Genomic DNA, 19,607 nt, shown 5'->3' on the forward strand with positions numbered 1-19,607 from the left:
AAATCGTATTAGACTGTTATTTTTTATTGCAGCATTATTTAAGTTGTTCTACTTTATTTAAAAAATGCAAATAAAAAAGTGTTTGATTTAATGGTTTTGTGTGTCAGCCAGTCATGATGGATGCATTTTAAACATTTCAAATTATGTGTAGAAAGTGCATATAACTACCACTCCCATCACAATCAGCATTGCTATTATTATCTGTTTCCTAAATGTATTGCCTTTATGCACACACACACACACACACACACACACACACACACACACACACACACACACACACACACACACACACACACACACACACACACACACACACACACACACACACACACACACACAGACTTACACACCATGTATGATTACAGAATATGGACTTATTTTGATAGAGCATGTAAGAGTGTCAAAAATGACATCTTGTGATGTTTATCATCTGTTATATTCACGTGACAGCAATGCAGGTGAAACTGGGTCTCTGGCTCAGCACCTGCAATTTGTCAACCCCCCCTCAAAAAAAAAAAAATACCGGATTGAAGCGATCTGCTATTCTATTCTATTAATTTCTTTTCTATTCTATTCTATTCTATTCTATTCTATATATTCTGTATCGCGTCCGGAACTGCTCTTGACGCTCTTTCGTCTCCTAGCAACCTCCACAGGTCGTCATAGTAACACAGGGGTCACGTGACTGGCAACCCAAACAATTTTCCGGGGAGCGACCTGAAGGAGGGCGGAGACGTAAGCTAGCTCCTCGTTTGTAACAGCAAGCACTATATAAAAGCCCACCGCTGGAATGTGAGGGCGATGGCCGCCACTAATCACCGCGACACAAACTTTCGGCTACTTTGCGGGAGTGGAGCGTCATGTCTGGGCGAGGAAAAGACGTCTGCGCTTCAAGCATGGAGAGCTGTCCCGGTCCGCTGAGCTGAGACAGACCAACATGGGAGCCAGCGCTTCACTGTCACTCTGTGTAAGTCCAGATGAAGAGTGTTTAATAGCCACTGGCAGCATATGCATCTAATGACTGCGCACTGCAACGTGATTACCTAAATAAATGCACTTGATGTCCGACCGCGTTCCATTCTGAAAAGAGGAATACAGAGCTCTCTGTTTGTTTCTATGGTAGAAAACTGAGCGTATCTGTCAGCTCGTTAACTCTAACTTGGTACTTTGAAATAATGATTATTGTACTAGTTAATTCCTGACACTGCAGTTAAAGGTGAATTTCTTCCACTAATTAAAAAAAAAAGAAAATCATCTTAAATATTTAACATCAAGAATCCATAGTATCCACTACAGTATTTTCCTTTTTTAATTGATAAAATATGCAGGTTTTACAGTATGTTGTGGTTATTTTCACACGTTCCCATGCTCAACTAGGGTTACTATTTGCATTTTAAGTAAGTAATTGGAATAAATAAAGCTCCCATTTCTACTCTGAACCACCTGTTGCTACTGAGGAATATTTTTTAATACTCTGCCCAATAAAACAATACTAGTAGAATCTATAATAATATAGACTATATATGTAGACCATCAGATCATTCTATGACAAATGACCTGGACCTTTGTGTTTTAACCTCCATCACATGCAATCCTGCTTCATGTTCGCTCATATTTTGTGTTAAGTGTGTAATCTGTCTACCTTTCTACACCTTGTATTCATGTATTTATATTGTGTTGACAATTTGTCCACTTTATTCATTTTATTTTGAAGCACAAAGGGAGCAGCACCTTTGATTTCATCATTCTATTCTATTCTATTCTATTCTATTCTATTCTAAGTAACTATTATCAATACAATTTGAAGTTTCTGGGTTATTTTTAAAATATAACATCAAATTATTAAAAAGTGAAATGCCAGACCAACATTTCCCTTTTCATAATTGTTTATTTTTTTTAAGTTGAAGAATAATTTATTTCTCATTGCATGCAGAGTGATGCAACTTCAGTGAGAATCCTGAGGCCCAGTGCTAAGGTCAGCCCAGAGCCCGTTGCTCCCGCCTTGGTTTCAGAGCCTGAACTGACATCCACGTGTGTGTTTGGAGTTGCTTTGGAAACACTGCAAATGCATGGACAGATGGTGCATGGAATACCCGTTGTACTGAGAGACATGGTGGAGTTCCTGGACAGGAATGGTAAATGAGGCATAACGTCACTTCTTAATTTACCCTTCATAAACTATGTCTTTTAAATTTGTCTTGTACCCTCGCAGTGCCACCTTTATACTTAAACATCATGTGCGTATATTTACAGGCTGAATTTGTTCCTTTTGTCATAGGATTGCACCATAGAGGTCTGTTTCGCCTGTGTGGGTCTGTGGTGCGGACCAGGCAGCTAAGGCAGCGGTGGGACCATGGAGAACGGGTGGACCTGGAGCAAGAGGGAGACGTTCCCACAGTGGCCTCACTCCTCAAGCTCTTTCTGCGGGAGCTACCTGTCCCCATAGTTCCCGAACCCCAGCGGAAACAGCTTGCTCAGAGCCTAACAGGTACTTGGAAGTCAAATAGGCTTCCTGGGATAAACTGAGTTAATTCCCCTACTCAAAATGACTTTGTGAACACACCAATAATAGTAAAGTGAAGATATTTTTATGATATTGAATGCAAATACTGAAACCTCCCGTGCCTATATGGGTGTCCTTCATATGGCTCCGTCTCATTAGGCCATAGACACATGGCTGGACAAAGAACAAGCAATCCTACAACAGATGGCATGACCCCAAAGAGCCCAGATCTTAACAGTCAGTCTGGGATTATGTAAAGAAGCAGAAACAGCCAAGACAGCTTTAAATCCACAAATTGACTGGCAAGTTTTATCAAAAGCTTCAAGCAACTTACCTGTTTTCAAGTGCATTAAAAATGATGGTCGAGTGTATAGCATGTGATAAAATCAGTGTAAGAAAATGTTGATCATGTAAAAAAAAACAACAACAATATTTCACTTTGAAACTATTTCGAATTGAAATTTAAAATTGCTATTGTGAAATTTGAATTTCAACCTATATAATACATTGTGGTGAGTGTGTTATTTTCTGAAATTATGAAACATTTTCCTTTCAATATGCTTATTTTCAGGATCAGCGGATGTCACGGCGATGAATCAGAGTCTGAGAGAAAATCTTTGCCACTTCCCCAATAACAGCGCCATCATTTTGTCCTACCTCATCCACTTTCTGTCCAGAGTGGCCGCTGACAGCCAATCAAATCACATGCCTGTGGAAAATCTGGCAACTATCTTTGGGCCCTGCATCTTCCAGTAAGCTACGGTTATTAATGCCACGTTGAAATCTTCATTATCAACCTTCCTTTTTTGCGCAGAAGGAGTTTCTCCCTGAAAGGAAATGGGTGTGGATTGTGGCTAATACCACAGAGCATGGCACACAGACGTTCAGACAGTTCTAACAGAAGTCATCAGCATTTTACCGGGTGTTTCTCCCTTCCTGTTTACAGAGCTCAGTCATCACTATAAACAAAGACTCCTCTGGGAGACACAACGCGCGTTGTTGTGTAAGTTTCTGTCAGTGTAGAAAGAACTTATTATACTTAGTCAGCAGCCTTTGAACTGCTGTCACTGATGAGTTCCTAGAAAGTTAACGGCATGTCAATGGAATGTGGTTCAACTCACACCATTTATTTCTGTAATTCTGGAAGGAAATATCATATCGTTGTCGCTGGAGGAGACAGTGGCTGTTATTTGGCAGCAGATGTCTGGAAAAGTGGTAACTTCACAGAGTTGGAAAATGGCTTGTTGTTTCTGCTTCGAGTTCCGCAGGAATGAAAACAGAAATAGAGGAACTGACAAATGTGAGAATGGGTCACTGAAGACGATTAGAGTGGAATAAACTGTACTAAAATGTATCTACGTCGCATTATAATTAGATGTGTGTTTGGATAACCCGCCCATAGACAGACGGAACCATACCAGAGCAATAGTCGAGTAGCAGTAGACATTTTTGGTTGTTTGCTTGAACTCGTACTGTTTTTCATATTGTCAGATATCATTCATGGCTATCGGGATCCACAGGAAATAAAAAACAAAGCCCCTTTCATCCCAGATGTATTTTGTTGGTTTAAAATATCTGGTGTATAAAGTAAGGCGAGACAGCTTTATTTGTATAGCACATTTCAGCAACAATATAATTCAAAGGGGTTTACCTGAAAAAACTTTTATAAAGAGAGAAAGATAAAGATAAAGAAAAGAAAAGATAAACACGAGCACAAAGACACTAAAACAGAAAACATTCAAGGAAAGGCCGCAGCAGCAGCAGCAGCAGACAGAAGCTTCCTCAGCTTGCTTTTAAAAAGAACAAGTTCATGCTGCCCTACAAGTTTCAGGGAGTTTGTTTTAAATATTTGGCGCATATAAACTAAAAGCAGACTCTGCTTGTTTGATTTTGAGTCTGGGAACTGAAAGCAGGTTTGATCCAGATCTCTTGATGTCTTGTGATTTAACAGAAGATCTGAGATTTATTTTGAGGCTAAAACATTCAGATTTTTTTTTTTAAGACCAGGAGTAATATTGTAATAAGCTTGATTTATGAATTCAGTTTATCTCCATTGTGCTTTTGTCAAATAAACTAACTGTAATATGCCAGGTCATATAATGAATCTCCATTGATACATACAATTGTTTGTTGAATTTACTAATTATGTGTGTCAGAGCTGTTTAATCCAAAAGAGTGTGTTTTAAAAACAAATGGCTTTACCATAAATAGCTATGTATTTTAGAGATTTCTTCTTGAAAATGTAAAGGATAAAACTTAATGTTCAGAAAAGACCCTCAGATATTTTTAACCCCCGTTCTCTCAAGTACTTTAAACTTTTTAACTAAAATGATGTTCCTCTTTTTGATTTTTTTTCCCCACTTTTTTTTTTGGTCAGACTTAATGGTTCTCATTTTATTCCCACCATTTGGATGTTTTAATGTCTTGGCCTGACAGACATTGTAGCACATGTTCGTCTCATGCACCATATGTGACAGCCTCTCTGCCAGCATTGGCCCATATTACTCATCCATATTTGTCACCCAGACCCCTTCATGAACAGCCTGTTCCCATCCTATGTATCGGTTACATAATTCATGTGACAGACTACTCATGTCCCATCATCCCCAACTGACCGGCTCTCTCTGTAAACACGCCTCTATTAATACTCACACTTCTCACATTCTGTCTGTCGGGTGTATGCCGCATTAACCTTCAAGCACCATGCGTGCAACTGGATGAAACCTAAAAAAGGTCAGAGTGGAGGATGTTAATGACAGCGAGGCGCATTTCAAACACATTGCAGCACGTGAAGACCTTCTATTTTGGTCAGGTGGCAATATCCGTCTCTCACATGTAAGATGTTTGACGTCTCTGGTATTCAGAGGAGAAGTTGTTGACATTGCCAAGCTTTGCAGGTGTTGCCTGTATAGTTGTTTATCGGTTCCAGTAGAAACCTCATTTTCCTGTGTGGTCAGGTCATGTCAGTTTACTGCTGTGTATGCCTCCGTCCACTAGGTGGACCCCTTCTCCTCTATGGTTATGTATGGAGACATAATGGAGAATACTATAGTACGTTTGACATTGTGTTGTTCCTCTTTCTCCTCTCCACACAGTGTACCAACAGGACCCAGGATGCTGGAGGATCAGAGTGTGTGTAACGCCCTGCTGCTCCATCTTCTGAGGAACCACATTGTCCTGCTGCCATGCCTGACACAGGACTCAGTGGACTCATCACTCGCCTCCTCTTCACCCCCTCCTCCTTCTCTCTCATCTCTTTCACACTTTCAGGTAAATTGCATGATCCGTCTTTTTTTCACATTTTAATGTGTCTTCACCACAGCAATTTTGCAGTAACTGATCCAATCCAGGCCCTCGTTATCAAATAAAACAATTTATCAGGCTGTATGCAGATTGTCTGGATATCAGGAAACATATTTAGTTTGCTGCAAAAGAAGGCATTAAATGGAAATAACTTTGTTAGATAGTAATGTTATATTATACTATATATATGTCGGTTTTCTGCAATTTAAGTTTTATTTTTTGTTTTAAATTCCAAATTGAACACAAAAGTGAAAGAATTAAAAAAGAAAGATGCCACATAAACAAACAAACAAACAATGCATCTGGAAAACAGTTGTAATAATAACTTTTATTTATATACCAACTTTAAGAACAGTGCTCACAAAGTGCTTTGACAGTAAAAACACACAAACATAAAAAAGTCAGGCGAGACATGAGGACACAAGCAATAAATAAAGCAATAGACTAAAATTAATTACATTAAGCATGAACAGAGAACTGTTTAAGAAGATAAATGAAAGACGGATAAAGAAAAATAGTGGTCATATGTAATATTACTGTGTGGAGCTGGGATCAACCCTATCAGACACCGAGTTGGATAAAACGGTCTCGAAGATGGATGTATGGAAGTTGTGTCCTCAAAGGAATATGCAAAACAACATCTGCTTATCAAGGAAAAATGTAAATTTTTCTGCTACATTACAGAAATGGTTGTTTTTCATGAATCTATAATAAGATCATGATTATGAATCTGGAGGATTTTTTATTCTGAAAATCAATATATTGGATACCAAATAGTCAACCTTGGAGTCTTGTGTGTTTGAATTGAGGAGTTTTTCCCTATTTTTTCAAAATTTACCATGTACACTTAAAGTTATTTCTGTAGAATGCTTTTATGTTGTTGTTGTTTATTTTGACCCTGTGCTCATGTGTCCTCACTTGTCATGTTGGCAGGTCCGACCCAGCAGCTGTCAGTCAGAGCGTAGCGGCGTGGGCCGGCTGGAGGACCAGACTACCTCAGCCACATCAGTTTGCACCTTTGAACAAGTGGCACAGAATCAGCCGGCACTCATCAGGTACGGTCACCATCTAAAGTTGTCATACTGCACAAAATGTCGCTTTGTGGTGAGTACAGAATAAAATGACATCCATGAATTCTTGTCTGTGTGTATGAATGAGTGGGACAGTCCTGAGTGATTGTCACTATAACTGACTCATTAGTAACCACACAGCTGCCTGTCTGACTGTGCTCTGCTGTCTTAAAGCACATTAAAATTGTCACTAAGCCCTACCTTTAAATATCTTACCCAGGGGATTAATGAGGAGCTGACCTCTCTCGTCTGCATCATTCAGCGAGTGGTCAGGTTGACGGGTGTGTCACTGGTGGAGTGGATGTTGAAGCATCATTCTGAAAAAATGACAGTTGATCTTTGATGGTCTTTGTTGTTATTAACACGGAAAAGATGTTCAATTGTATTTCATAGTTATATTTATGAGAACTCTTTTTAGTTTTAACACTGGAGCGTTTCTTAAATGATGTTAAAAGACATCATGGATCCTCAGTCGAGCATCAAAATTTGTTTCAGAGAAGTATAACACAATATTGCAGGAAAGAAACTTTCTATTTAGTTTCACTAATCCATACCAGTTGACATTGAAAGGTGAGAAGTTGTTTAAAATTTATTTCATTTTGGTTACTTGAAGATACCGTTTGCCTGCTCTCCTTGTACAGTTGGGACTGTGAGTTTGACTGTTTCGTTGTGTTTTCTCTTGCAACCAGTCTATTATGTTCAGTCATTTTAAGATGTCGCCAAAGAGCTGGGTGTGAAATCTGTATTTTGTGTATAAACGCGTCTTGCCCTCCTGACACAGCAGACAGTTGGAATCAACACAGTGGCTTTACCTTCCAAATGACTTTCCCTTTTCAAAAGTCCAAGCAACATTGCATTATATTCATTTTGTCTAGAGCAGGATTCAGTGAACTTTTTATAGAACAGAGGTTTCAATGTGAACTTTGTTTTTCTTTAATAAAAAAAGGATTAGGTGTCCCACGCAGTTGCGTCGTCTCAAGTGCATTGCATACAGCGTGGACACGTGGGGATGCTCCACCTACATCTTTAAACTCGAAGACCTTTCAGACACAACCTCCAATAAGAGGATATACTGGGCCCGCTTCGTGTTGTTCTACGGTTTGTGTTTATCTTTCAGCTTCTCACAGAGCAAACAAATATCAAACATTTTTCACCAACAGCTTCCCACTCTCATCTGTTCTGCGGGCATTTTAGATGCTGCGTCATTTTAACAAGTTTGTTGCTTTCTACACCTAATATATTGTCTGAAATCAACGGTACACCACTCTTCCTCTGTATCAGTGCAAATTGAAAGTGTTTATTTTAAAGCACTGGACTGTTTTGATCATAGCTTATGCTGAGCTTTCTCCAAACGTTGTGTTCTTTTCTTGCCATGTTTGGCTTTTTATGTATGTCATTAACGTCCTTGATTGTAGTGTAACTATATGTACAAATGATTTTGTATATATAGTCTGTTTTCTGTCTCTAACCATTTACTTTGATTCCAAAAGAAAACCTCAATAATATATTCCAGTAGATGGACATGTGGGCCAGTCAATTCACATGTTCTTTTTTTTAGGGCAAATCTAAATATCTAGGCCAAGAATCACTTGTTACTTTGTAGTTAATTTAATAATCTTTTCACCAAGGTTATAGTTTTTGGATGGATTAAGGAAATATGACTCATGAACAGTGAACAATCTGTTTGGTGTCTAAATCTTTATTAGTTTTGTGTTTTTGGTCAGTTTCTAGGTTCTCTCTTGTGTTGAGCTCTTTGGCCTACTTCATCCACAACGCAGCATCAGAGCTGGCATTGTCAAGCTTAAATATGACCAACTGCTTCTGTACATGAATTCATATTTTTGTCTGTCTCTGTGGACCCTTGTGTGCCAGTGTGTGTATGGTCATGGGTAATGGAAGGGGGTGGGCCAGCTCTCTGCCTGCGGGTGTCACTCACGACCATTAAAGTACTTATCGTTTGCGCTCTCTTGGCTGTATGCCTTTGGTTTACTGCCATTGTTCTGAAGTGGCAAGTTGCTGTCTGTCACATGTAATCTGAATGCTAGGCTGCTGCAAGTTCAGGATTTTTTATTTTTTTTGTGCGAAGGATGTTTTCTTGCCTCGTCTGCTTCAGCATCAGTGACAACAACCATGGAGCGACAGTCCTTCACAAGTGAGTGAGCTAAAGCCAGCTCTACCTAGAGCCAAAGGAGAGCGGCAGCTTACTTTACAATACAAGAGGCTCATTAATACGTCAAATATATTAATAGTGTGCTTGTATCTATCGGCAAAGAACGGTATTGTTTATTTGTGAGTATTATAATTGGTGACATGTGATTTATTTTTTCTGAATCTGCTCTGTTAAGATGTTTTTGAAGGAATTATGAAAGCACAACATCTTGCAGATCAGTTTATTGTTCCTTTTGCAAGTGGCTCATTGTGAAGCAATTATGACCTGGATGTTTGTTTTCCCTCAGAGACCACCAGTTTTGTAATTCATAAACACTATACTCCACTTACATCACACTTCTAATATTCATCTCAAAGTCAATTATTTCTTTCATCTTTTGCATATAGAATTTGTACACCAGCTTGAATGCACAAGGTGCATCAGTGTGTATTTATTTATTGAGCGATGCATTGATATATTTTAATTCCTTGTTAGGTTTTTGAAAAGCTCACTATGCATTTGAAATGATGTATAAAGTGGGAAAAACCTCACATAGTGCCTTACATTGGTTAAAGGGAGTGATGTCATCCCCTAGTCTGGATTTTTGGGCATTTCTGTGTGTACTTTGGTTTTTTTCTCCAGGTCCTCCAGATTTCATCCAACAGTCCCCAAATATCTGTTTGAGGTTATTTCAGGACTTCGAAATGGCCTGTAGATGTGGATGTGGATATGAGGGTGTATATTAGTCGGCCTCTCTGTGCTTGCACTGTGCTTACACTCTGATGACCTGTATCCTGCCTTCATCCACAATCAGCTGTGAGCTCCAGCGCCCCGTCATTATAAACTGGATCAAGTGGTGTAGCAGCTTGATGGGTGATAGATAAAAAATTTGGAAAAATATGGAAATTTTCATAATAGAGCTTACAAAGCACTCGCATCTAAAAAAAACAACAAAAAAACATAGTAAAATAATTTGGGATTGTTCTTTTGATTTGATTTTATCCTCAAATATGACTTTTGTATACGCAATTTGCCAAAATTGATTTGTTTTATGAACCTCCTCCCTTGACCACCTCTTTTTTAACTTAGTGCATTGTTTCTCTTGTTATAAAATCTTCACAGCCCTGACGCGCCCGCGCAGGCTTGTGAAACCAGCTGTGACGTCAGCACTGACATTCAAAAGCTGATTTCAGACCAGAAGGCTCTGGAGGAGAGCAGTGAAACCGTGGAGACAGGCTGTGTGCTCTTTTGCCCCACTGACCCGGGGCCAGAGAAACATTCGTCGAGCAGACCATCTCAGAGTGTCCGGGGGGAGCCGTTGGAGGCGGATTGTACCACCCAAGGGTAAGCACCAGTCATATCAGTGTCATGTTACTGACAAATCACTATTCATTTTGGATTTTGTGCACCGTTTAATTCATTTTTTTGTTGTTGTTTTTTAATCAACAGGACATATTTACAACTCAATTCCACATCAACAAAGAGAGACAAGGAAGAAGTGGACATGGAAAAGGATAGAAAGGCCTCTTTCTTTTCCATCAAAGATAACTTTTCCACGGTGTGCACAACCATTGATCGTAGCTGTTGTGTTCTTGTTTTCATATTTAAACTTTATTTTGCCTCACTTTTATTTTGTGTGCATTCACACGACCAATACACACGACCCGAGCTTGTGAAACTATATGATGAGCAGATGGGTGGATGGATGGATGGATGGAGTGTTTCGAAGGTCATATGATATGTACTGGTTTTTCAGACTTCTACTGACCCAGGGCAGAAATCAGAGAGCGATACAGCAAATGAAAATACCCAAACACACAGCAAAGAAAGGTGAGAAGAAAGACTCTTCTTAAGAACCATATAAGATTGTCTCTTGTTGCAGTGATGTTTATTTGTACCATGTTCTTTATTAGTTTAACTCCTTGTCCATAGAGTTTGTTGGAGACTCACATATTGGCAACACATTTTTAGGATTCTAACAGCAAAACCCTGAAAGAAGTAGCGCTTGTGATATTGTCGCAGTTCATGAAGGTCAGCTTGAATTCTCTCTAGTTTCTTGCTATAAGTTGTTTTTGTTCATCTTAGCTCATTTCATCTCTGCGTCCCACAGTTAAGTAGAAAGTAGGTTATGGGAGCAGTGTGCTGCTCCCAGTCATGCTTTTGATATGATTCCAGTCCAAATAGCACTGCCTTGCCACAGGGCCTCACGTGGAGCAGACCAACTAGCTAGATCAGATTGACCGAGCACAGTAGCATGCAGAGTTTTGGTTTGCACCCCCTTCACAGAGTGAGAGGACAAGTTATCTCACTCATGTCTCATTAATGTCAGACCTAACCCTAATGACAGTGCCAGATGCCTCCTGGCCACAGAGCTACAGTGGAGGCCTCACATTCTGCTGTGTGTGTGTAAGCAGATCTAATACAGCATTGATTAAAACATAGAGAAAGCATGACTCTACAGTACAGCGGTAAAGCCACATGGACTGTGAACAAGCACATAAAAACAAAGTGGTTACAGAAATATTTTAATTGATTTATGTTCATTTATTTCAAAGAGTTGTACTGCATATTTAGCAGTTGTTGAGATGATTTTGTTTTCCAGTGTGCCATGCTGCAGAGAGTACAAAGAGAAGGCAAAGGACAAACCCAAAGAGCCGGACTTGAAGGTAAACTGGCTCCCATTTAAATTCTACTCATTCATGACCCTGCAGCTATTCTGTTATAAGTCAGTCTGAGTTTCTGTGGAGTGAATTTATTTTTAGTGCACATTTGAAAATAACAAATATTTACCAAAGTGCTTTAAAGACAGTGAAGTAAAAGGTAAGCCTCAGACCTGCAGGCTAACCAAATGTAATGCACTAATGCACTTAGAAACCCACTGCGGACAGAGAGAATCAGAGGCCAGAAGTTTTTTTTTTGAGTTCATCTCAGATTTTTTTCGGTCAAGACTAAAGTTTTAAAGAGAAAATGCAGCTGGACATATTTTTCCTCAGACTATGTCTCAACTTTTCCTAAAGATCCTGTCTAAAAATGTTGCTTGTATGTATCGTGATGAAATATATAACACATGGATTACTTCTCCATATGTGTCATTTGTAAACACTTTTGATGCCCACATTGTTGTGTGTGTCAGAACGTCTTATTGTGACTAAGATTGAATCAGTGGTTATGCTGTCTGTCTTGAGAGGAGAGGAGGAGAAGGAGGAGGATGTCGTGTTCCTCCTGATGGCTGCACTGATTGCAGAGGCAGGGTCACCAGCTGTGACGTACGTTCTCCTTCCTCCCGGTCTTTTTAGATACGCAAATGGAATGCAGGGTGTCTGAGACACCGGGGTGGCTGATACCTCCAGTGATTGTGCGCAAGGAGTGTCTGTGTGTATTGTTTACACCTGTGTGTGTGTATTTGTAGGTGTGAGGTTGCCTGCCTGTGGGTGTTTCGCTTCAGTAATAATAGCTCCACTCCTTCCCCTCCCCTTCTATCCTTCCACCTCCTCTGTGTGACGCACAAAGCTGTGTTTTTTTTTTTTTATGAATGAAGAAGCGAGGAGGGTGAGAAAGAAAAAAACTGAGCCTCTATTTGATGCTGCTCAATGACGTTGACCACAATAGTGGTGCCAGAGCATTAAGATTAACTTAAAATTGTCCCAAACAATTCTGAATCCTATTAGTACCTCTCTTGACACCACCCACATAGGCACACGCACACACGCAAACACCCTCAGTTCACTGAGGCAAAAAGCAACGTGACTCCCCACAGCGCCATCAAATAGACTCCTTACCTCAGCCTGACAACGTTGCTGTGGAAACGCCTCGCCATATGCAGTACCTCTCTCTTCTCGTGCGCACACACCACACGCAACCACATGAGCGGTATTCCCGCCACCGCCCCTTTTCTTCCACGCATGATGAATAATCCATGTGGAGGCAGTGCAGCGACAGAAGAGTCTGAGAAGCCGGTCCAAGGGAACACCATGTGGATTTACGGATTCTCTTCCTAGTTTCTCTTACACTCACACACACTCACTACGCGGCTCAAATGGTCTGAAAATCTCATGATGCTATTATTGGAAGTGGAGCATGCACATTAAAGAGATCCCATGCTGGACTGTGGTGATTATTAGGGGTCTGACTCACTGACCGGCAGAAATATCCGTGTGTAGGTCATTGACTGCTCGCTGGCTCACCAGCTCTCTGCTTGCACAAACATCTGAGAGGAGCTACGGCACAGGAAAGTCGCCTCGTGAGGATTATTTTGCTCTTGTCAAGCATCCTGTTCACAGAGTTGTGGACAGCTTTTGGAATTTTGGATTCCCAGGAAGAGAAGGCAACTACTCACCCTCTTCTTCCAACTCTCTGCCACAGTGGACTTATCGAAATTCCCAGGGAACACTGAAGATACAACTCTTCCTGACATCCCGCTTCCCCATCCTGCCTGCAACCCTGAGGCCATGTTCTGCTTCTGTTTCCAGAGCCCCTCCCTCCAGCTACAAGCCCTAGAAGCTGACTCGGGACCACCACTACCGACAGTGGACCCCGAAGTTCAAGGTAGCCCACCTGCTCTGCAACAGCCTCTTACTGCTGAAGCACAGAGCCTGTGTTTGATCCACAAGCTGCTCCTCCAGTCGCCACCCGCTCAGGATCGGCACACAGCCGACTCCTCACAGCCTGGTAAGATACTGATAAAAATTGTCATTCTGAACTCACAGTTAGAAACATTTTCCAAGGATATAGTGATTTAAAAGTGGTGATTTATACCCCCATGACTGTACTATTTAAAGCATCTCACACGTCATTGAAAATGAAAGCCATAATCCTCGTCAGTGTGAGAGGGCTTCATATCTATTGTATATACAGTGCTATTAATAGTGCTTCATTCATTATCAGTTTTTACTGGGCATCTCTCCAAGCGCCTTCATTCCTGCAATGCCTTATTGTTCAGGAACTCTTGACAACGAAGTGTGAGCGGCATTATTTCCCAGAGCTGGGTGTGTCTTTTCTTGATAAGTTGGGTTGCAGCTCACCGAGGTACGAAGCAGTTTGTCTTGCATCACCTCATAGCCGCTGGTTTGAGTGTTGCTACATCTTATTATTAGGGACTTATGTTAATTGGAATTTAAAAAATATCAATTCAATCCATATTGTTCATTCATGCTGCATTTGGTGTATTTGTTACAGGTATACATATTCCATAGTAGCATTTTATGAGATTTGTCTTTTATCCACTCATTCATTTACAATCATTTCATCCTTTATTTAGCCTTTATATGGCATTTATTAAAGTATTTTGAGCCTCACAATTTTAACACTCAGGTTTTGCCTAAGAATTCCTTAGACCTTTTTTTTTTTAAGTCTGTCCTAAAAAACACAATGAAATGTTAATGATATGTGATAAAAACACTGGCCAAGATTATATTATATTTCACTTTTTTTAATTGAAAAAATGAATTAAATAGGGTAATATTTTCTGTCTGTGAAAATAATTCCTTTTCAATACAATCACAAATATGATTTTTTATTTTTTTTAATCTGTGATGGTTTTAACTTAAAACAGTTCTAAATGTTAACTAACATAATATGTTTATTTCTGCAAACATAGTCTAGCAATCTGTTAATATTTGATCCTGTTTCTCTCTCTTTCAGTACAAATGTCATCCCCACCTTTATCCGAGTGCAGTCCTGTCCTCTCTACGTACTGTGATGGATTGTCTGGAGAGGACACTCTGCCAAGCCCACCGGGGCCCAACGCCAGCCCACTCCTCTCTCGTTTTATGACGAGTGACTGCCCCATCCCATCTCCTCGCTGTCCCAGCCTCACCCACAGCCAGCGCTACAACCTGGACCCTGAAGCGGCCCCATCTCCGCCATGCTCGCAGCACATACGCATGTAAGGCAACAGTTTCGTCACTACTTGTATTGGAGGTGACTCATACATGGGATTGTCACAGACTTGATCTTTCTGCCACATTCGTGGGCAACAAATGAGTTTTTTTTTTTTTTTTTTAAGTGTTTGTTACCTAGAAGAGGTGTTAGTGTGGTAATGTTGCATCAATAGAGCGATGAATAATTTCAGGTGACAGATCAGTGCATGTGTAAATCAGGAAGTTGACATAAACACTTTCTGTCTCCAGGGCTCGATTTGGTGTCCTTTCTGAGCCGGAAGAAGGCTCTGTTTCCATCTCAACGCTCCACAGACACATCCACATGTTGAGGAAGAGGATCAGACGTTTTGAGGAGCGTTTTGAACAGGAGAAGCACTATAAGGTGAATAGAGCGAATCATATTCTGATATTAACAGACTTTTTCAGTACTGAGGAGACATTCAATTAGTTTTTTGGTTTATAAGTGCATGGCTGACAGTGTTGAGTAATTTTTGAAGTGATGGATGTTTTGCAAGGCACAAACATCAGACTCAGACAAAGGACTCCCTCTACTGAAAAATTTAAGGAATTGCATGTCGTTCCACAATGGCTCTGAAGAAGGATGTCTCCGTGTGTGCGTGCGTGCGTGCGTGTGTGTGTGTGTGTGTGTGTGTCACATCAACATAAATACTCCTCATTCCAGGTCAGGTATAGAGATACAGACCCCTGTCCTGTTGTTGACACCGGTTTCTTTTCTGCAGCCGGCCCATAATGACAAGACGGCACATCCAGAAGTGGCCAGACTGATGAAGGAGCTCATCAAGAGTCGCAAGCAGCTTAAAGGTCAGTTGTATAACCCACTCACACACTCACAGAAATCAATGACTGCAGCATCCTCCCTCAATCAATATTACTTCTCTCAGATCTTTGATCTTTGCTGTGCTGAATGTTCACTTTGTTTTGTGATGATTTCTTCAAATTCAACTACACTCTTGATATGACAGTGTTTGCTGCATGTTAGGAAGGCAGTCCCATTCTAAAAGGCACTTTACTGAAGCCTAAAGTCAAAACTTGAATGTGTTTTTTAGGTCTAGTTATAAAAAAATCCCCACATTGATACATGGAAGAGATTGAAAATTAAACTTTTGAAAGCAAATAATCTTTTTCTTGAAACATACTTGTAGATTTGTATCTGAAAGTGCACAATTGATAGGATAAGCAAAGCATCACAACTGTCTATACTTTTCAGTGCAAATTTACTGCCACTGCTGTTTTTCAATGTTTTACACTCGATTCAATCTGTTTAATTTGAGTTTTAAAGATGGTTTAATCACTGTCGTCCAATGTGTTGTTGAGCCTCCTGACAGTGTTGCAGGATACATTTGAAACATCTGCTCAACAAATAAATATAGTAAAGGAGGATTGTTATGGAGCATAAAATATAAATAGTAGACTAAAATGTAAGTACCTGAACCCATACTTCAATGCAATACTGGAGAAAATATAACTTCATTTTCTTACTATAATGACATGATTGCAAAACCATCAATGTAAATAATACCAAACTTCAACCAGACATTAAATCCATACAGTACTAGCTTATATCTCTGAAATACTGTTTTCTGTTTTGTAGAGATGAAACTCAGACAGTCAGAAGAATCGGGCCAGAAGAGTCTCACCTCCTCTGCAGAATCACGCAGGAACAATGTAGACCAACGGGAGGCCGTCCCGACAGGATCTGAGCTGCAGCAGCTTAACAACAACAGCAACGCCAAACCAAACGTGGAAGACACAGTCAACACCATAGCTAACAGGATGAAGGAGAGGAGAAGAGAGCTGGGGCTGCCTGACAGCATCAAGGTTTGTACTGAACACTGCTGGTTGACTTTAATACTAGGTAAGGACAAGTGTCAGGTATGTTGTACGCTGCACCGACCGATAAAATGACCGACACCTCGTCTGTACAGGAGATGTCCCATTTCCAGATGAGTATGGAGAAAACCAGCATGCAGAAGTGTTTGCTTTACTTTGAGAGTCTGCATGGGCGACCGGTGAGAAAAGCCTCCGTTCATTGCTTACTTTTCTGTTATTCCCCCGAAAATGTATTTCTTGTCCTCTCATCATCATTAAGTCAACTTGTGTTTCTGTGCTCTCATTCAGAGCACGAGGCAGGAGCGAACTTTGATGAAGCCCTTCTACGATCGCTATCGTCTTCTCAAGCAGCTGCTTTCTTCTGTCGCCACGACTGTCATTACAACTATTGTAAGTACATATTCATGGAGTAGTTATTTAAAAGAGTAGAGGAGGGTTACTCTGCCCTCCAGTGGCCGGATAGAAGAGATGCATGAGTAAAATAATGAATGCCTTGATAAGACGTCACTGAACCTGAATTTGAGAGGTTCGAAAGTATCTCTCACACTTTTCTGTTTCATGTTTGAATTTAATATGACAGCCTTGTGGTTCCTCTGCTTATTGATGTGTCTGCGCAGGAGGAAGAGGACGGCTCTGATGAAGAACACCCCAGACAGCGAAGCCCCAAGCAGCAGCAGCAGCCTCTTTGGTTAAAATTTCCCCCGTACGTTTCCTCAGAAGAATCGCAAAGTCTCTCCAGCCTGGAAACGTCTGAGACGCCTCTGGTGTCTCCGCTAGATGAGGCGAGGAGCCTTCAGCCTCAGATTATCACCATGGCAACGCTACACGAAGCCTCCAGGTACAGTCTGGACCTAAAAATAGTCTTTTGCTTTCCACCCAATAGCATGATGGTCGAGGTACATTTATTGTACATAATGACAGACAATTGAAATGATAAAAAAACAAACTGGCTTTGCAGATCAGAATTACTGGATCATCTCAGGATGGTTCGATCGGAGAAGCGGAGACTTCACCAGGCGCTGCGGGAGTTCGAGGATCATTTCCAGACGCAGACTGGCCGGTAACCGTGACCCACACAAACCACACACACAGCGCATCCAAAGTACTCAGCTTTAAAATTTTATTTTTGTCTTTTAATAAACTTGGAACATTTGGTTTTCAACAATGCCTTGTGAAAAACAAAGAAAAAAAAAAACATCCACAAAAGAAATCCCATCGTAATGGTACGACAGTGTAATGCACACTCATTTAACGTTAATCCAGCACAGAGAGCTCAGGAAAGAGACGAAGAGATAAGACGTTTGCTCTGAACTGTACACATCCTTTGTTCTGTACATGTTAGTCCTTCCAAAGTAAATACAGTTTTAGTTTTTGTCTACAATACACACTGTACAAAGCTATCTGAGTAAGGCAACATAGGGACTATCAACCAGTTATGGAAGCTGCTGCAGGTTGTTCGGAAACTACAACAAGAACAAAAAAAAAGGTCTTGCCTAAAGTTTGCATCTTTTCTCCTCTTTGCATTAACAGGGCTTGTCAGAAGGAGGACCGGGGACCAATGGCGGAGGAGTACTGCCAGTATAAGAGCCTCAAAGCGAAGCTCCGTCTACTAGAGGCCCTGCTCAGTAAACAACACGACTCAACCAAGACAAGTTGAGCTGCTCACAGTGGGACTCCCTTTCACCTCAACAGGACTTGATCCTATCTGGATGTAAAAAGAAAAAAGGTCGTTTCATGCCATGCTCATTAAGTAGATGCACTTTACAAGAAGAAAATGGATGGACGTCAATGACAATCAGAATGAAGAAGGCTGAATCACTGCAATGTCCTAAAAATGCATCCGTAACCATTCAAACTCATCCGACTAAAAATCTTATGTAGCACGTGTGTTTGTTATTGAGCACAAATTGATGTCAAGGATAAAAGAACTGTAATAACTTGTTCCATTACTTTATATATGATATGGCACTTTTTTTTAACTCACTTTTCCTTGCCAAAATACTGCTGTTTGGAGAACTGTCTCCATATTCGATGTGGAAACTGCATCATGTATATATATATATATATATATATATATATATATATATATATATATATATATATATATATATATATATATATATATATATATATACACATATATATATATATATATATACTTTTTTTTAAGTGCTATCTTGGCAAAACAAAAATTTGTAAGCGAAAATGCAATCAGTGAGACAATCCTGCAGTGTTTGTGCATGTTTGTTATTTTAGTCCTACATTGTGCTATGATATGCATCAAGGATTTCATAGTCAATCTAAATTGTGACCATTTGATTTACATGTTCACTTCGGAATATCAGTAAATGTTGGCGAACGTAGGCATGATAGTGCAACTTCTAACTGCTGTTCAATTTGCGCCCCCCCCCCCCCCCCCCTTGCCTGTATGAAGTATAATCCCCCCTAAATGCCGTTGTTGACAATGTTCAGAGCTTTTGACATTGTGCACTTCTGGTTTATATAGTTTTCTATATAGCTATCTATATATATAGATATATCTATATATATCTATATATAGATATATATATGAATGTATCAATAAAAATAAATATTTTTTCACATTTATTCTGCTAAACACAGTTTAAGGTTCTTTCTTCCCACTGACTACAACTAAATGAGAGTGAATGTTGCAGAAAAGGTTGCTATGGTCGAGGTACTGACACCTTTCAGACTCATGCTGCACAGACCCTCATCATGCTTCTTTTTTTTTCAAGGTCAACAAGTTAACAAGTAGTTTACACCTGGTCAATAAATTCCTGGTGAATACACATGGTAGAGACTGTTGCATTAGTACTGTTAGGATTCCG

General features: G+C 40.1%; 1 protein-coding gene across 1 annotated transcript; it reads left to right on the forward strand.

Annotated features, from left to right (window-relative positions):
* Nucleotides 1-1,930: 1,930 nt before the first annotated feature.
* On the forward strand, nucleotides 1,931-18,791 carry LOC308138367 (protein FAM13A-like; the record flags this gene model as incomplete). The annotated part of the gene is made up of 19 exons (XM_080507451.1): nucleotides 1,931-2,138; nucleotides 2,282-2,491; nucleotides 3,078-3,258; nucleotides 5,602-5,776; nucleotides 6,743-6,864; nucleotides 10,151-10,372; nucleotides 10,478-10,586; nucleotides 10,785-10,858; nucleotides 11,631-11,694; nucleotides 13,498-13,696; nucleotides 14,669-14,912; nucleotides 15,157-15,289; nucleotides 15,648-15,729; nucleotides 16,520-16,746; nucleotides 16,854-16,937; nucleotides 17,047-17,148; nucleotides 17,376-17,596; nucleotides 17,717-17,818; nucleotides 18,289-18,791. 19 exons carry the CDS (start codon nucleotides 1,931-1,933, stop codon nucleotides 18,413-18,415), a joined length of 2,886 nt encoding a protein of 961 aa, XP_080363577.1. The 3' UTR covers nucleotides 18,416-18,791.
* Nucleotides 18,792-19,607: the final 816 nt, after the last annotated feature.

Source organism: Blennius ocellaris, assembly GCF_963422515.1.
Source record: "Blennius ocellaris genome assembly, chromosome: 13".
Classification (NCBI taxonomy): Eukaryota; Metazoa; Chordata; class Actinopteri; order Blenniiformes; family Blenniidae; genus Blennius; species Blennius ocellaris.